The 17,183-nt window shown below is 55.5% G+C and overlaps 2 protein-coding genes across 9 annotated transcripts; one reads left to right on the top strand and one right to left on the bottom strand.

The window, feature by feature from the left end:
• Positions 1-156: 156 nt before the first annotated feature.
• LOC113429775 (cortexin-3-like) lies at positions 157-770 on the bottom strand. The gene has a single exon (XM_026692292.2). It carries the CDS (start codon positions 505-507, stop codon positions 157-159), a length of 351 nt encoding a protein of 116 aa, XP_026548077.2. The 5' UTR covers positions 508-770.
• Positions 771-1,834: 1,064 nt separating this feature from the next.
• Positions 1,835-16,751, top strand: ARNT (aryl hydrocarbon receptor nuclear translocator). Of its 8 annotated transcripts, none has more exons than XM_087943335.1 (22): positions 1,835-1,952; positions 4,990-5,086; positions 5,233-5,277; positions 5,641-5,685; positions 6,968-7,012; positions 8,222-8,435; positions 9,109-9,322; positions 9,440-9,539; positions 9,919-9,984; positions 10,201-10,286; positions 10,594-10,670; positions 10,810-10,944; positions 11,640-11,714; positions 12,134-12,285; positions 13,000-13,110; positions 13,214-13,289; positions 13,378-13,501; positions 13,607-13,706; positions 13,876-14,041; positions 14,291-14,450; positions 14,915-15,048; positions 15,571-16,751. In XM_087943335.1, the coding sequence occupies exons 1-22, from the start codon at positions 1,928-1,930 to the stop codon at positions 15,658-15,660; spliced, it is 2,337 nt and encodes a 778-aa protein (XP_087799461.1). In that variant the 5' UTR covers positions 1,835-1,927; the 3' UTR covers positions 15,661-16,751. The 8 variants fall into 8 exon arrangements, with proteins under 8 accessions (XP_087799461.1, XP_087799460.1, XP_087799459.1 ...); XM_087943334.1 differs by having other exon boundaries at positions 13,873-14,041; XM_087943333.1 differs by having other exon boundaries at positions 13,870-14,041.
• The last annotated feature ends 432 nt before the right edge of the window (positions 16,752-17,183 follow it).

Below are 17,183 nucleotides of genomic sequence, written 5' to 3'. Positions count from 1 at the left end.
CCTTTCCTTCCCGGGTGGGTTTTCTCGCTCGACAATTTCCTGCTAATCATCTGCCTCCTTTTGCCCAACCTCCAGCAGCCCCCACCCCCAAAATGGCCAAACTGCTTTCCCACCCTCCTGGACTCCCCACCAGACCTTTCCGTGACTGTCAGGTGATCAGTCCAGAGGTTCCTCCTGCCAGGTGGAGGTGGGGATGGCTGTGTAAGGGTCCACGATCAGCTTGGCACACCTCACCATCATGGCCAGCAGGAACAGACCCATTAGGGAGAGGAAGGCGAGGCAGATGCCTTGGTCCAGGTCCACAAAGGGCTCCATCGTGGGACTTTCCATAGCCTGGATAACGCTTGGTCTGCTATTTTCCAAGCACCCGAAGGCCAGACAAGGAACAATGGATGGAAACAATGGAACAAGGAGTGATTCAACCTGGAAATAAGGAGAAATGTTCTGACAGTGAGAGCATTCAACCCATGGAACAGAAGTTGCCTTCGGAAGTTGCGGGAGCTTCATCCCTAGAGGCTTTCAAGAAGAGAATGGACAGCCATCAGTCAGCAATGGTGTAGAGTCTCCCGCTTGGGCAGGGGGTTGGACTAGATGACCTACAAGGTCCCTTCCAACTCTGATTATTTGTTAAATCTGCTTGGCACCAACCTGGTCAAAAGGTTTCCAGCAGGCAGACGGAAAATCTGAGTCCGAGGCTCAAGGCCTTGCAGGGAATGGGACGGTTCTCATTGGAAAGCGCCAGGGATCCCCTCCGATCCACAGGGAATCCACGCCTGGCACCCCAAAGGCCGTTCCTTGCCCTTCGGAAGAGCCGGGGGGGGGGCTGCTTTTTGGCCTTGGCTCCAGGCCACGCCAGACAACCTGGTCTGTGCTGCTGAGCTGCTCCTGGAAATATCATTAATACTTCAGAAGGTGGGGCTGCAATACGGGATCACGTTTCTTGCCGTCCCTGCGGAAGGGAGAGAAGGAGCCGGAGATGGTCCCTCTGGGGGTGGGATCTGTTTTACTCCCCCGCTGCTGTCCAAGGGGGACCCTAGCAGGTCTTGTGGGAGGAGACGTTTGGACGGTGCTCCTGAGCATGTGCAAAGAGCCTTCTGGCAACAGATTTCCCCCTGTCTTTGGGGGTCGTCTGTCTGGATCTTGTTTGTTGGTGCAACTGGACGGAAGGCGGAGGAGAGAGGGTCATACCGCAGGGTCTCCTTTTCTGGCACAGCATTAGGCAGCGGAGGGCACAATTGGAGGACTGGCCAGCCTAAGGGAGGGGAGGGGTTTGGGCTGGACTACACCTCCCATCATTCCCCCACCAGCCCAAAGGATCCCTGGCCTTGGGGGTGTGCAGAGGTGGGCTTTTCCTTCTCTTGGGGCAGCAGCACAGGGATGTTACCCCCAAACCTTTGCAAATAAGGAAGCACTAGTCATGTTGGCCCAGGATGATGGGGCTTCTTGTCCAAGGGATCCATTAGGAGGGGGATGCATGGTGGTTTTACAGGGCACGAGAGCATATGGCATTTGAACAGGTCCAGCCAGACGGTTAGGCTGGGGCAAATGGGCCTTGTAGTGGTGGGCACGGTGGGCTGAGGACGATGGGAGCCCCAGGCCAACCCTTGAATGACAGTAGCGTGACGCGGGACCTTTAAAGCGACGTCAGCAGCTGGGCCATGACGTCACCCTCGCCACGCCCCCTTCCCGTCGCTCGAGTGTCCCGCGGCGTCCCTTTTCCCCACTTCTGAGCCACGCCCCCTTCCTCGGCGACGGCCGCCGTGGGCCACGCCCCCCGGGGCGGTTCGAGCCAATGGGAGCTCGCGTTGCCTCCGGCCACCGCCCCCTCGGCCCCGCCCCGGCAGGGCTCGCCCGCCACCGCCATCTTGGACCTGGCGCGAGTGAGGGGCGGCGGAGTCTGGGCGGGGGGGCGCCCGCCTGTGTAGCCATGGCAACCGCCGCCGCGGAGCAGGGTGAGTGGGGGGGCCCTCGGGGGGGAAAAGGGGGGGTGGTCTTAGGAGGGGGCGGGGGGGGACTCTTGACTCTCCTTGCCTGCTGCGTCCCAGCTGGGACTCCCTTTCCCATCTTCCCCAGCCAGCGCCCCCGTGACTCTTCCAGACCCTCCTTCCCATCCTCCCCAGCCGTTGGTCCCCCACCTGGGGAGACCTCCAGCTCCATCATTCCATCATCAGAAGAGCTGGAGGGCCCCAGAGGCTCTGGAAGACAACTCCCATAATCCTCAGCCGGCATGCCAAGTCTGCTTGAGCCCCATGGGCCTGTCTGGGCATTGGCAGGACAGCATGAGTTAGACTGCCGCCCTGCATTGCTTGTGGGGCGGCCCTTGAAGACGGTCCTTCCAGCCCATGGGCAGGACCCCGAGTCCCATCGCTCCCAGCCAAAGCAGCGGTGGCCTCTAGGTCCTTCTCCCCATGGCAGGATCCCAAATCCCATCACTCCCAGCCAGAGCAGCGGTGGCTCCCTGGTTCTTTTCCCCATGGCAGGATCCAGAATCCCATCGCTCCCAGCCAGAGCAGCGGTGGCCTCTAGGTCCTTCTCTCCATGGTCAGGACCCTGAGTCCCATCGCTCCCAGCCAGAGCAGCGGTGGCTTCCTGGTCCTGGCCGGAAGAGCTGCTTAGCTTGATTAAATCTCCTTCTGTCCTTGCAAAGCCTGATTGCAAAATCTGGGGTTTTTTTCCTGCTTGGAAGTGGGTCCAATTGCAAAATCCAGACGGTGCTGTTTAACTCAGGATACAAGTGAACAAATATCCAGAGAAGGAACAAAAAGGGTCTTTCGACAGTTGTATTTTCCCACTGTGGGCAAAATTTGACTTTGGTTTTGGCCCAGAAGTAGAGGAAAGAAAGAGCGAGCTGCGTCTTGCCTGCACAGGCGGTCCTCGACTTACGACCACAGTTGGTAGCCCAAACGTCCTGCTGCTAAGCGAGACATTTGTTGAGGGGGTTTTGCCCCATTGTACAACCTTTCCTGCCAGAGTTGTTAAGTGAATCAGAAGGTCGCAAGGGGGGGAATCATGTGATCCCAGGATCCTGCAACGGTCATAAAGGTGAACCAGTTGCCAAATGCCTGAATGTTGATCCTGTGAACAGGTGGATGCAGCAAGGGTGAAAAACAGCCCTAAGTCACTTGTAACTTCGTTGTAACTTTGAATGGTCACTAAATGAACCGTTGTAAGTCAAGGCCCACCTTTCTACTTCTCCAACCAGCCCCTTTGTTGTCCTCAGAAATTCTTGCCAGAAGCTCGCATGGAAACGTAATTCATTGGTAAAATGCTCAGCAAAACTTTTTATCGAACTTTATCGTAATTCCGCGTTCTCTTCATGACTGGAACTCGGGGGCGCCTTTCGAGATAGGATCAACTGTGATGTCCTCGCTTTTTATCGTTCAAACTTCCTCGAGAGCCTTGTGCGATAATAACCCCCCAGCCAGCCGCCTTGGTGTACAGAATTACTGTTTTGAAAATTCTTGGGAGGAATACGTCAGCGCTTGGCCGGCCTGGGATGTTTTGTTTCTGGGTTTTGAGACAGAAAAACCCTTTTGCAAAAATATACTCATTCTGGAAAGGAACATCAGATCTTGTCAGCCGCGGATTTAAAGTCCCAGGTTTGACAGAGCATTTGTAGTGGTTTTTTTAAAAAAAAAGTCTTTTTGCACTTGGTGTGGAAGCTGAGAGATGGCAGCCCTGAGGATTGAAAACGACCGTGTTTTGTTTTGAAAGGGTTGTTATGTGGAAGACTTCTTCTTATTGCAAAATTGCTACTTTAAATGCTTCTTTTTTCAGATTGCAGTTCAGTTTTGAAACCAGGGAGTCGTCTGCCTGTAAATATTTACCATGAAGTGTAGCAAAAATAGATCTTTTCTTCTTTTTCTTTCTTTTGGCATTGTCTGTGCCACTGAGGTATTGTCTCTCAAAAGTCCAAATCTTGCCCCTTTTTTTTCCTGCCAGGCTATCAATATGAAGTTAAAATCCTTCTCTGGGAAGAAATTGTGGTTTTTCCCTCCCCCCTTTATAGACCTTCTGGGGAAATCTGGTGTTGGATCCCTCGTGTTCTTCTGATTCCAGATAGTTTTTTCATCTTTTTTTTTTAAAGGGGGAGGGCAGCTTCTAAGAGTGCTTAAGTGGTTCCCCTAATTGTTTCTTTACTTTTGCAATCTTTGCAATTTAATTAAGTTGGGCCTTCTTTTGTATGGGGAGCTTTGGGGGGTATTTTCTGGCCACCAAAGCCGTCTCCAACGCCCTCCTTTGGGTATTGTGTTTTCCTGGTGCAAAGTTCTTTCATCTGCGCTCCATAATTCAGTGCAGAGTTTGCAGCATTTTGCCTTTATTTCCATATGGCATCAATTTTCTTCCTCCGATTCAAATGGAGTAGAGCAAGCTGTTCTAGTAAAACCTCAGGGTCTCTTTGCATGTTTTCTTCATTTCCATAGCCCAGTGAATTGGTGTGACTCTTCCCGTAATCGAATGGATGACAAAAAAAAGTTAGGTCTTGCTTCAGATACTGCTTAAAAATAATAATAATCGGTCACGTGTATTTCATCCTTTCTTCTCTTTAGTGAAATCTACTGAATGGAACCACAGGCTGATTGATCTCAGGCTGGGGGTTTTCTGCCCAACAAGTCTGTGATGTCTTGATGGGATACAGCAACTGAAACTTATTTTTTTTAGTTTTCTGGAGAAATAATTAGTCTTTGACTTTGTTTTTATGTGTTGGAGGCGTAATACAGCTAGCACTCGAGCGTACAACCAATATTTCTGTTGCTAAGCAAGACATTTGTTAAAGTGAGTTTGGGCCCATGTCACGACCTTCCTTGTCACCGTTGTTAAGTGAATCACTGCAGTTGTTAAGCTAGGAACAGGGTTGTTAAGCGAATCCAGCTTTTGCCGGTCAGAAGGTCGCAAAAGGGGGCACGAGTCCGTTGCCAACGAACGCCCAGCCCCTCCGAGGCTGTTCTTGCCCGGCTCGCCCACCATCCCGTTTCTCCGCCTTTCCAGAAATGGCCTCGGACGTGTCTCCCTTGGGAGCAGCTTCGGGCACACCAGGACCGGCCGCAGGAAGCCTCAGCCAGAGAAGCAGCAAGCGGCGGACGGGGTATGTGAAGAAGGGTTAAGGCCCGTAGGGTCCTGGACCCCCAACAGGGGCAAAGGAAGAGGCGTGACCTTCTCTCCGCTCAAGGCCGGGCCTGACCCGGAAGGATTCCACTCGCCACCCCTGATTTTGTTGCTGTTGCGTTTTAGGCTCGAGTTTGACGACGATGGCGAAGGGAACAGCAAATTTCTCAGGTGAGATTCGTTTCCATTTCCTGGCCAGGAAGTTGGGATTGACAGAGGCAGGAAACCAAATAACAGAGCTGGAAGGGAGCTTGGGGGTCCTCTAGTCCAGCCCCCTGCTGGACACCCTAGACCATTCCAGATCAATGGCTGTCCAGTTTCTCCTTGGAAACCTCCCGCGGCCGTCTTGGTAAAACAAGGGCCGGAGAGACAGGACACGTTCTTAAGGGCAGCTCGGTTCAGAGAGAAGGGGAGGCTTCACAGAACCTTATGCCGGGAAGCTGGGATTTTTCAGTTGGTAAAAATTCATCCCGCTGGCCCTTTCAGGCCCTTTCAGGCCCTTTCATGGCATCCTTCCCCTTCTTGTTCTTCTAGATGTGAGGATGACCAGCTGTCCACGGACAAAGAGCGGTTCGCCAGGTAAGATTTTTTGCACAGCGAGGAGAAGGGGGATCCCTTGAGCCTCTCCTGCCAAGAAGCAAGACAGCATTTTCCGTGTTCGAATGTAAGCAGGCCTCCTTCCCTGATTCTTTGCAAAATCTCGGCTTATTGGAGTCCAGCCTGGCCTTGAAATTAAGCCGAGTTAATTAAAACAACACAGGAGCCTTTGATGTTTCGCTACCTTTTAATATTATGCATGGAAGCGCCTGGCTTTTCCAATCGCGAAGCAGTTGGCTGGAGAGAGAGCGGCCGCTGGCATCCAGGTGTGTTTCTGTAGTTCATGATTTGCTAACGCCCTGAACTAAGTTCATTGCAAAAGGGTTGTTTTTTTTAAATCCCATTTGTCAGTTTCAGGAAATGGCTTGGGATTTTGCTTTGATTTTGTATTTATTTTTCCTGATTTCTGCCAGACTTGCAAATCAACCACCAAGCATTTTGAGCCTGAGGTTTTTAATTGTCTTTTGTAATTTGTTTTGCTACCCATTAAGATGCCCGTCGAAACATTCAGCAAATAATACAACAAAATCTCAATCTTGAGGCTGCCCAGAAATGTCAACAAGGCAACAGCCCGGCCCTTGATGTGAAAGTGGAAGAGTGGCCGTAGCCACTGAAGCGGTGTTTCTCAAGCGTGGCAGCTTTAAGAGGCGGGGTCTTCAACTCATGGCTAGCTGGGGAATGCTGGGAGTTGAAGTCCGTTCCTCTTAAAGCTGCTGAGATTAAAAAACGCCCCGTTAGAGGCAGACAGTTAACTCCGACAGAGCCTGGCACTCCAACGCCTGAGGCTGGGTCTTGTTCCATAATCTTCTTTTCTGCTTGACGTGGGAAGAATTCCTGTTTTTCCCTTGTTGTTTTTCTGTACCGAGGGGCTTTCCGCCTTTTGGGGCCGGGGGCAGAGTTTGTCCCCCTGGTTCAGAGCCCTGCACCTCCTGCACTAAGTGTCTCTCTGGCTGAAAAGCAGCTTCCTTTGCACAACCCTCCCTGCTCCATCCATCCATCTGCCCTCCCCTCCCTCTTTCTCTCCTCCCCCTCCTCTCCCCTCCTCCTTTCTGCGCTGTGAGGCTGGGCAGCCCCTGCAGGGAGGGTCTCTCTTCTAGGGCTGTCGGGTCACGCTAACCCCCTCCTCTTTCTTTGGGCTTCTTCCAGTGAGAACCGGGACCATACGATGAGTTTCTCCCCCCATCTCGGCCTGGGAGGCCAACCCCGGCCAACTGCCCCTCCCTCCCCCCGAAGTTTTAGCTTAGCTCCCCCATTTTATTTCTAGGTCTGATGACGAGCAGAGCTCAGCGGATAAGGAAAGATTGGCCAGGTAGGAAGACAGAGGTTTGCTTTGGATTCTCCACGCATGACAAACCACAGTTTGTTCACTTCCCCTTCACCCGCCTCCCCCCTTCTTCTGCTTCCCACCCATCACCCTTATAGCTCCCCTCCCGTCGCCTTCCCCATTTTCTTCCTTAAGGGCTGGAAAGCGGACAGAGAGTTTGGGGAGATCAGCCGCTGGGCCGGACACAAGAAGCCCTGAGAAACCAGCCAGGGTGGTTAGCAGGCAGGGCCGCAGCTGTGGCTGACGCCGGTTGGGGTTTCGAGGCCTCACACAAGCCTCCATGTCTCCCTCGGAGGGCTCAGCCCCCCCCCATCCCTGAACTCCTGGCTCAGGAAAGCGTAGATTTCCTCCCTCCAGCGACTAGCAGGAATTGAGCGATCTAAAACTTTGCGGTTTTCTTCCTATTAAAAACCAAACCACCCTTTTCTTCCTTCTCTACGTCCTCCACCCAGATCCATCTCCCATTCCATGCTTCCGGGTCCTGGTTTTCTGATTGACTAATTCCTCCTCCCCCCCTTTTTTTTGTTGGAAAGCTTGTAAAACTTTTTTTTGTGGGGGGGGGGAGTTGGGGGGGTGATGATTCTGCAGCCCGATGTCTCTGAGAGCTTCTGCAAAACTTTGCAGCTGCAAAGGAGGTTTTTGCTTCAAGAGGCCTGCAGAACCACGTGTCCCTATGCCAAGATGCTAAACCTGGTTTAGGGGCAGGGGGTTCTCCCCCTCCCCCCTCCACCTTCCAAAGTCGTGAGGGTCCTTTCAGCACCGAGGCAGCCTGTGTTCTCTTCCTGCTGCTTCAGATGCTTCTGTTTCCTAGAATTTGCTAGAAAGGAAGGAGGCCTGAATAGGCTACGATCTGCCAGCGGAGATAGAAGGAAGAGCAGGCAGGCAGAGAGTGTTTAGGGATAGGTTGCCTCTATCCATGGAGGCTCCATTCGCAGACACTGTTGGACCTCCAAGCCCTTTCTGTCAGCTTCCCAAAGGCGCCTGTGTTTTATTTCAAGCAGAAGGTCGCAACTCTCCTCGAAAGCTGGTCTGCTTTTCTCTGTCTGCATGCCAGGCACACGTCCTCTTTCCAAGCCTTAACACCTCGTGGCCCTCTTTCCGCGCTCCCCACTTGTCCGCTCTCCCTCCTGTTTCGCAAGCCCGGCCTTCCCTTGCAACCGTCCTCCCTTTCTCTGTTCCTCTCTCCATCCCCAGGGAGAACCACAGCGAGATCGAACGCCGGCGCCGGAACAAGATGACTGCTTACATCACCGAGCTCTCCGACATGGTGCCCACCTGCAGCGCCCTGGCCCGCAAGCCGGACAAACTGACCATTCTGCGCATGGCTGTCTCCCACATGAAGTCGCTGCGGGGCACCGGGAACACCTCCACGGATGGCAGCTACAAGCCCTCCTTCCTCACCGACCAGGTCTCTCTCCTTGGCGTTTCTGGGGAGGAGGAGGAGGAGGAGGGATGGACGGTTGTGTGTTTGTAATCTCTTCGTCAGCAGTGGGATGGGAGAAGAAACTAGCAATAGCCCTTAGACTTATATACCACTTTGTAGTGCTTTGAAGTTCTCTCTCAGCAGTTTACTGAGCCGGCCTCTTGCCCTCAATAATCTGGCTCCTCATTTTACTGATCTCAAAAGGATGGGAGGCCGAGTCAACCTTGAGCTGATCAGGATCGAACTGCTGGCAGTGGGCAGAATCGCCTGCAATGCTGCCTTCTAACCACTGCGCCCCCAACAGCTGAATTTGAATTTCAATGAATCGGTGGAACAGCTTCCCTCCAGAAGTTGTGAGTGGAGGCTTTTAAGAAGAGATTGATCGGCAATTTGTCCAAAACCATATAGGGTCTCCTGCTTGAGCAAGGGGTTGGACTAGAAGACCTCCAAAGTCCCTTCCAAGCCTGTTATTTTGTTATTCTCTTCCCCTTTGCAGAGCTCCGTAGTTCTGCTTTGAACCCGTGGCCCCTGTCCATGGGGCGGCCAGCGTGCAGGAGAGTTGGCAGCCATGTGCGCCCACGTCCGAGGGGACTCCTTGGCCCTTTGACGCCCCAGCCTCCACCCTGCTCTCCGATTCAGTTTCTCTCTCTGTCCACAGGAGCTGAAACACCTCATCCTGGAGGCGGCCGACGGCTTCCTCTTCATCGTCTCCTGCGAGACGGGCCGGGTGGTTTACGTCTCCGACTCGGTGACGCCCGTCCTGAACCAGCCCCAGTCAGAGTGGTTCGGCAGCACCCTCTACGACCAGGTGCACCCCGACGACGTGGAGAAGCTGCGGGAACAGCTCTCCACCTCGGAGAACGCGCTGAGCGGTAGGTTTCCTCCCTCCGGCTCAGCTCAGCGTGGGAGAGCCGATGGCCGGTTCTCCTCCTTCTCAGCTGCTGGCAGCAGCCCGGTCCTCATTTTGTGGCTTGGCTTGGCTTCCGCAGGCCGGATCCTGGATCTGAAGACGGGGACGGTCAAGAAGGAGGGTCAGCAGTCCATGAGGATGTGCATGGGGTCCCGCAGGTCCTTCATCTGTCGGATGAGGTGTGTTGGAAGGCGGTTGTTGTGCCGAAGGGGCAGCGTGCTTCATTTAAGTCAGGGGCACTTTAAGACGGGTGGACTTCAACTCCCAGAATTCCCCAGTCAGCTTTGGCCGGGGAATTCTGGGAGTTGAAGTCCACCCATCTTAAAGTGCCCCACGGTTGGACACCCCTGATTTAAGCGTGGTTTCTTTTAACCACCATTCAACAGGCCAAGACTGTGCTGCTTTGTGGCCACTGACAGTTCGATGCCTTTTGAGGGGGGAAGGGCTGTCAGCCCCTGCCAGTTGAGCCAATCCGTGCAGGGAGGCCTCTGCAGGCAACGTCTCTCAGGAGAATTCGGAATTTTTTTAAAAAAATTATTTAAATCCTTTGTCCTGCAGGTGTGGGAACGCAACCGTCGACCCCGTCTCCATGAACCGGCTCAGCTACATGAGGAATCGGTGCAGGCAAGTGGTGGGCAGGGAAGAAAATCTCAAGAGGGTGAAAATGCCCGTGGATTGTCTTTGGGGGGGATGCAAAGGCAGGAGGGGCTTCTTCCGTGCCGTTTGGGGTTTCCCTTGGAAAGCCACAGCCCGACTTCCAGGCTTCCAAAGGAGGACGGATTATCTCCTGGGTTTTGGGGAGGGCCTGTATAAACCTTGTCAAATCTCTTCTCCTTCCAGGAATGGGCTGGGTGCCATCAAAGAGGGAGAACCCCACTTCGTGGTCGTCCACTGCACGGGCTACATCAAAGCTTGGCCACCGGCAGGTAACTCACCTGGGCCTTTTTCCTTCCCCACCTTGACAATCGTGCCACCCTCCAGCTGCCTGGCTCCCTCCTCTCCAATTATTTTTTTTAAAAAAAACCTACCATGGAGGAGCTGACAAACCCTAAACCAGGGGTGTCCAATCTTGGCAACTTTAAGACTTGTGGACTTCAAAGCTGGCTGAGGAACTCTGGGAGTTGAAGTCCACAAGTCTTAAAGTTGCCAAGATTGGACACCCCTGCCCTAAACCATTGTCTTCTGGAAGCCAGTTGGCTTGAATCAGTTCTGAATTCAAATCCTCCTTCCCAGGAGTTTCCCTGCCTGACGACGATCCGGATTCTGGGCAGGGCAGCAAATTCTGCCTGGTGGCCATCGGCAGGTTGCAGGTAGGCCAGAGGCGTGTGGGGCTGTGCGGGGCTCGTCCCCCAAACTCTCGGAAGCCCGAGGGATAATCGGTCGCCCGGAGGGTAAAGCACCCCCTGAGTTCACGGGGTTTTCTCCCCACCCCCACCCCTTCCTTCTTAGGTCACCAGCTCCCCCAGCTGCGCGGACATGAACACAGTATGTCAGCCCACCGAGTTCATCTCCCGCCACAACACGGACGGGCTGTTCACCTTCGTGGACCACCGCTGCATGGCCACAGTGGGCTACAAGCCCCAGGTAGGGTCCCAGAGCGGCTGGGGAGGGGGCTGTTCCGTAAAGCTGGGGGCTTCTGACTTGGACCAGAACGGAGGAAGCCCAGGTTTGCAAGGAAAGGACGTCGGAGGGTGGTGGAAGCAGCCACAGAAGTGCCTGAGAGGTGGGACCGGGGGGAGGCTTGAAGGGGAGATCAGGTTTAATTTCATCTAAGGAATACTGGAAAAACAATTACGTGCCAGTTAAGAAGAAGCTTTTTTTGGGTGGGGGGTGACAGACCCATAAGTGTTTCGGTGTCGTCTTTCTCAGTGTGTTTGGTCACTGCTGGGTCCAGAATACTCTGAAAATATATATTTTTTTTAAATTGGGCACTTTAAAATGGTGGTGCTTCAACCCCCAGAATTCCCCAGGCAGGATGGGGAGGGGAGGTGTGTGTGCGTGCGTCCATTGGGATCACAGCACCTCCCTGAGCAACAGAGGCCTGACTTAAGAGGAGGGGGCAAATGGCTGGGGAGACCCCCAAGGCTTGGCTCCTCCTTTCCCCAGTCAGACATCTGAGCCTCCTCCTTTGCAGAGGCTTTGAAGTGGTGTTTCTCCAACTCCAGGGAAAATACTCTGCCATGGGTGGGCTACACAGCTTCCCCCTCCGGGACCCCGAGGGAGGGAGGGAGGGAGGGAGGGGGCTGCTTGACAAACGGTGCCTCTCTCCTCCACGCCAGGAACTCCTGGGGAAGGACGTGGTCGAGTTCTGCCATCCCGAAGACCAGCAGCTGTTAAGGGACAGCTTCCAGCAGGTAACCCCACCGCAGGGCAGCTCAGCGTCGGCCATCAGCAGAGCTGGGATGGCCTAATGGGGCTTGGAGAGAGAGAGAGAGAGAGTAGGGGGCTTGCAAAGGGTCCATGACACGGCATTCCACCCCATAACCATCATCATCCCCTCCGGCCCTCCAGGCACCTGTTGAAAGGTGGGCCCAGGAGCCTCCAAGTCTCCAAACTTGGCCCCCTTTTAAGGCTGGTGGACCTCCACTCCCAGAATTCCCGGCTGAGGAATTCTGGGAGTTGAAGTCAACAAACTCCCCACCCCCAACTTCGGGTGCCAGCAGAAGGGCACATTGGCCCTTTCCGAAGGCCGGGGTGACCCCCCTCAGTGGCTTTGTGGGTCAGCCCCAGACCCCCGGAGGCGCCTGACAGGGTCCCACCCCCCTTTTTCCAGGTGGTGAAGTTAAAGGGCCAGGTGCTGTCCGTCATGTTCCGTTTCCGATCCAAGAATCGCGAATGGCTCTGGATGCGGACTAGCTCCTTCACTTTCCAGAACCCCTACTCCGACGAGATCGAGTACATCATCTGCACCAACACCAACGTGAAGTACGTACTCGGGCGCCTCCCCCGGCCCCGCGCCCACCTTCCCCCTTGAGGAGGAGGAGGAGGAGGAGGAGGGCTTTGAGCGTCTGCTCCCCCCAACCCCTCCAGCACAACGGCCCCACAGCTGCCATCCGATCCAAAAGGGGAGGGAAACTTGAGGTCCGCGGAGGTTCCGCCTGGCTTCTTTGCGAATGGCCGGCGGGTGGGACTTTCTCACGGGGAGGGGATTCAGCCAGCAGGAGGGGCCCCCAAGCCTCCCGTCATCATTTCATGGCTTGGGTAGAGAGAGCCAGGTGGGTTAAGTGTCGCGATCTCTGGGGAACCAACCATCTCCATCCCCATCTCCATTGTTTAGCTTCAGGGGTGGGGCAGGGAAAAGCCGCTGCACCTGAACCAAGAGAAGCTGGGGGGGAGGGTCTGCAGACCAGCCAATGGGGGGCACATAATAGAGCCCCCAAGGCTGGGGTTGCATGGAGGTCTTCCTGGAAAGGCAGAAGAAGCAGCATCTCGGAGGGCGCAGAGGGAAAGGCCTGGCGTTGATGGCCTGCTCCGCTTTGCAAAGCTGAGAAAGCGTCCTTGGGTCAGCTGAGGGTTTTGACTCCTGGGTGCAAAGGCTCCGTCCCTCCTTCGTTTTTTTGGGGGGTGGGGGGGCTTTGTCCCCGAAGGGGCTGCCCGCTTGCCCACCTGCCTCATGGTTTTCCTTCCCCTTCCCTGCAGAAATGCCAGCCAGGACACCCGTCCTGCCAGCTCGAACTCGATGCAGAGACCCCAGCTAGGCCCCAATGTCAGCCTGCCTTTGGAGATGGGCCCAGGGCACCTGGCCGCCAGGTAAGGGCCGTGGGCCTGCTTGGAGGGCGGGGGGTGTCCCTGGTCTGGCTTCTCTCTGCACCCCCCCCCGGGCTGTTCCCTGATCGGAGTCTCCGCCTTTTAGAGCGCAGCCAGCCCAGCCAGCGGAGCTGGACGTGGTTCCCGGGAGAGAGAGCTTAGCTAGCTACGAGCACCCCCAGGTAAGGGGGGGTTGGGGGGGTCGGCGCTGGGGTGGGCAGGAAGCGCGGACGGTGGGTAAGCCTCACCCTCCCGTCTCTTTCTCTCCAGGCTGCCCTTCAGGCCGTGAGCACCGCTGGTGCCGAGCACAGCAAGCCTGCGGAGAAGGCCGAGGGCCTCTTTGGCCAGGAGCGGGACCCCCGCTTCAGCGAGATCTACAGCGGCATCAGCCCAGGTGTGGGGCGGAGGGGAAAGGCCCCTTCCCCACGGTCTCCCTTCCGCGGGGAGGTTTCCCAAACGCGCCTGTCTCCAACGTCCCCCTTGGGGGTCTCTCTTGCAGACCCGAGGAAGCCCATTTCGGGCAACTCGGTGCCCGCCAGCCACCCCCTCTTCGCCCCAGGGAACAGCTTCGGGGCTTCCCGCCCGGCTGAGAGCTTCCGGTAAGGCTCCTTCCTTCGACAAAGCCGCCGCTGCACCCCTCCATTCCCCCGAGGGGCTGAGAATTTGGGGGTGGGTGTGAAGAAGGGGGTTTCCCCCTCAGCGGTTGTGGCGTTCGGATCCCCCACGCAGGGTCTTCCTTCCGCTCTGCTCTTCCCACAGCAGCAGCAGCAGCAACAGCAACAGCAGCCTGGCGCCCTCCGTCCTGCCGCCTGGCCGGGCCCATTCGGCCTCCTCAGCTGGGCCCATCCTGGCCCATCTCTCCCGCCACCCCAGCCCCAGTCAGATCTCCGGAAGCGCCTGGGCTACGGGATCGCGCCCACCTTTCGCAGCCCAAGTAATCTTGCCTTCCTTTGGCCATTCTTGCTTCCTCTACACCCCCTTCCCCCAAACCGGGCCGGGGGTCAAGGCAGAGAATGCCAAGGCCTGCCTCTTCACCTGCTGACTGGTGGCCTCCCTCGTCGGGGGTGGGTGGGGAGCCCCAAAGCTTCCCTGGGGGCTTTCTCCGGAGGGTGGGGTCCCTCCCAGCATCGCCCCTTTGCGGGGCTTTCACCGCTTCCTTTCTGCTCTTTGCCTTCTCCTCCAGCCAGCGGCTTCCCAGCCGGTGAAGACTCGGCCTCCCTCTTTTGCCATGGGCAGCTTCCAGGCCATGCCGTCCTCCTTCAGCCCCATGCCAAATCCCGGTTCCGCGGCCTCACCAGCCGGGGCTCCCTACCCAAACCTGGCCGGTCGAAACGCCCCTTTCGGTAAGTCTCTGCGCCGCCCTTGGAGCCCCCCAGCAGGCTTGGCCTCCTTGTAAACGGTGACGCCTTCGCAGTCAAATCGTTCTTAAATGAGCTGCTTTGGGGAGCTGGGAAGGACCCCAGAGGCCATTTAGCTGTGCCTTTCTGACCCAGAGCCGTTTGTCTCTCATGGGTTCTCTCCTTCCCTGCCTGTCAGCCTTTCCAGGCACACCAGGCAGCAAACGGACCGGATGAGCTAATTCTCCTTTATAATTTGGCTACACGAACAGAATCTTGCAAGCCGGAAAGTCCAAATTTCACACCGTCTCTTTTACAGCCTGAGAAACTGGGGGGTGGGGTCCCTCCCCCCTGAAGCCTCTTTCGCTGCCCATTGCGCAGTGGTGGGCTCTCTTCTCTAAACGTTCCCCGGGCGGCACTTCCTTGCCTCCCGAGGCCCGTCCTTCTCCCTGACCGCTATGCTTCCTCAGCTGCTGGAGAGAGCGGGCAGAATCCGGCCCCGTTCCAGGCACGGACGGCAGAAGGAGTCGGCGTATGGCCGCAGTGGCAGAGCTCAGGCGAGTCCCACGTCCAGCAGCAGTCTGCCCAGCCGGAGGTCTTCCCGGTGAGTCACCCTGGCCGGCCATTAGGAGCAGCCAAGGGGGGAGTGGAAGGATCGTGCCAGAAGTCCTTGACTTACGACCATCGGTTTTTAGCAACGGCTCGAAATCAAGATGGCCTCAGAAGAAGTGACAATGGTTACAATGGGGACACACCCACACCCACATCACAATTCAAGGTCACATTTATGAAGGCTGCAGTGTCTTGCAGCAGAGCTGGCTGGAGAATTCTGGGAGTTGGAAGTCCACAAGTCTTCAAGTGGCCAAGTTTGGGGACCCCTGTTTTGCTTAACAACCACCGTAAAATTGGGTCTGATGACTTGCTTTAAAGACTGCACCACTTAGCAACCAACATTCCGGCCCCAGTTGTGGTCGTAAGTCGAGCAGATTAGAAAACCGCAGGTCCTGGTCTCCTCATCTCTTGGACCCTTCACCGGTTACCCCAGTTTAATCGCAGGTCTTATTTTATTCCGGATTATGCTTATTATGGTGTCCCCCCCCCCCTTTTTTTTTTTTTGGCTTTCTAGGATATGCTGTCTATGCTGGGGGAACAAGGAACCAACTACAGCAGTGAAGAATTTCCTGAACTGAACATGTTTCCGCCCTTTTCGGAGTAAGCGAGGGAGACGGCCTGCCCTGGATGTGACTTTATTCTGTGTAGCAGCGTGGCGAGGGAGGCCTCTTCTTCGCGGCCCCTGACCCTTTGCAAAGAGCCCCCAAGTCTTCCTGTGGAGGGGGGGGCAGTCACGAACACTGGCAGGCTGAGAGGCTGAATCTCCCCTCCAAATCTCTGGGGCTGTCCAGGAAGACCCTCCCTCTCTGCCAGCCCACGACGGACGTTACTTGGATTTTGGAGACCCTCCGAGACGTATTTGGGCAAGGAAGGAACCGATGGGATGGGGTTTTTTTTCCCCCACCCACTTCAACATCCAAAGATGCTTGGGAAGGCCAATGGTCAGCAAGGGTTCCCCCCCCCCCCAGGTCTTTGTTTTTAATTCTACGACGTAATCTTTTATACCTACCTTGTATTCTCGTTTATACACGTTGAGGGAGCCGAATTTTGTCGAGAGGCTCCTGCTTCGTAGGCCGGTTTTGTGACTTGTGAACCGGGGAGAACTCCTCCCCGGTGTTTCTTCCCTGGCACGCTCGCACACGCGTGTCTCTCTTAATCTCTCTCACAAGCAGTATTAATGAAATGCTGGGGTCGGAGGGGGGGGGCTGACATGCTCCCCCCCCCCTTTGCCTCCTCATCCGGTCCCTTGGTGGGTTAGCTTGTCTTTCCACACCTCTTTCGGGCCACGTTGTGCTCTGCGCTTGGAGGCTGTGCTGGCACAATCTTCTTCGTGAAAATCCCCTTTTTGGGGGGGGCGATTGACAATCATGGTGCACTGCCAGGAGAAAAACGGTCCCTGTTTTAAAATAATGTTTAAGAGCCCAGATTCAGGGAGGGGGCTGTCCCATTCTCGGAAAATAGGGAAAGGATGCTGGTTTAATCCTGGAGGTGATCAAGGGAAGCTGGTTGGCACCTTTTCAACGCCGGTGCCGTCGGGACCCGGCTGGTTGTTCTCCGACCCGGGCGATTAGCGTGGGTCGGGGTGCTTTACGGCGTCCCCTCCCCAATCTGTGTGAAGCCCCTTTCCTCTTTTCTTGTATGCGCTTCCCCACGGGGACACCTGAAAGCCATAAAAAAAATTGCACAAAGAGCACACGGCGTTTTGTCTTCCTTGAGGTGGCCGAACTTGTGTCCTTCCTTTCACCGTCGGAAGTGAAAGGCACAGATTGGTCCCTGAATCAGGTTTTCCAGCCAATGTCGTGCAGGTTTGTTTTATTTTTTCATTCCCAAGAAAAGAACATTTTTCTCCTCCCTTCTTTGAAAGCATGTCAATTTCTCTTCCCCCCCCCACCCTCCATACACCCGGGGAGTGGGAAGGGAGCAAGTTCTTGAAATGGGGCGCCAGGAGGAACTGGGTGGCTCTTTTCAGGAAGTCTGGGTGGAAGGCGTCTGGATTAAAAGAGAGAAGAAGCAAGTTCCTCCTCCTAGTTCCATCCACTGGCAGTTAACACGGGAGCTAAATTGGCCCCTCTCCGGTCCCTGACAATATGGTAGAGTGCTGTTGGATAGAGAGGATTGACCAGCCTA

Source organism: Notechis scutatus, chromosome 14 (genome assembly GCF_049901735.1).
Source record: "Notechis scutatus isolate UNSWTSFEM ecotype Mainland chromosome 14, rNotScu1.2, whole genome shotgun sequence".
Taxonomy (NCBI): domain Eukaryota; kingdom Metazoa; phylum Chordata; class Lepidosauria; order Squamata; family Elapidae; genus Notechis; species Notechis scutatus.
This window is presented reverse-complemented; position numbering and strand designations above follow the sequence as displayed.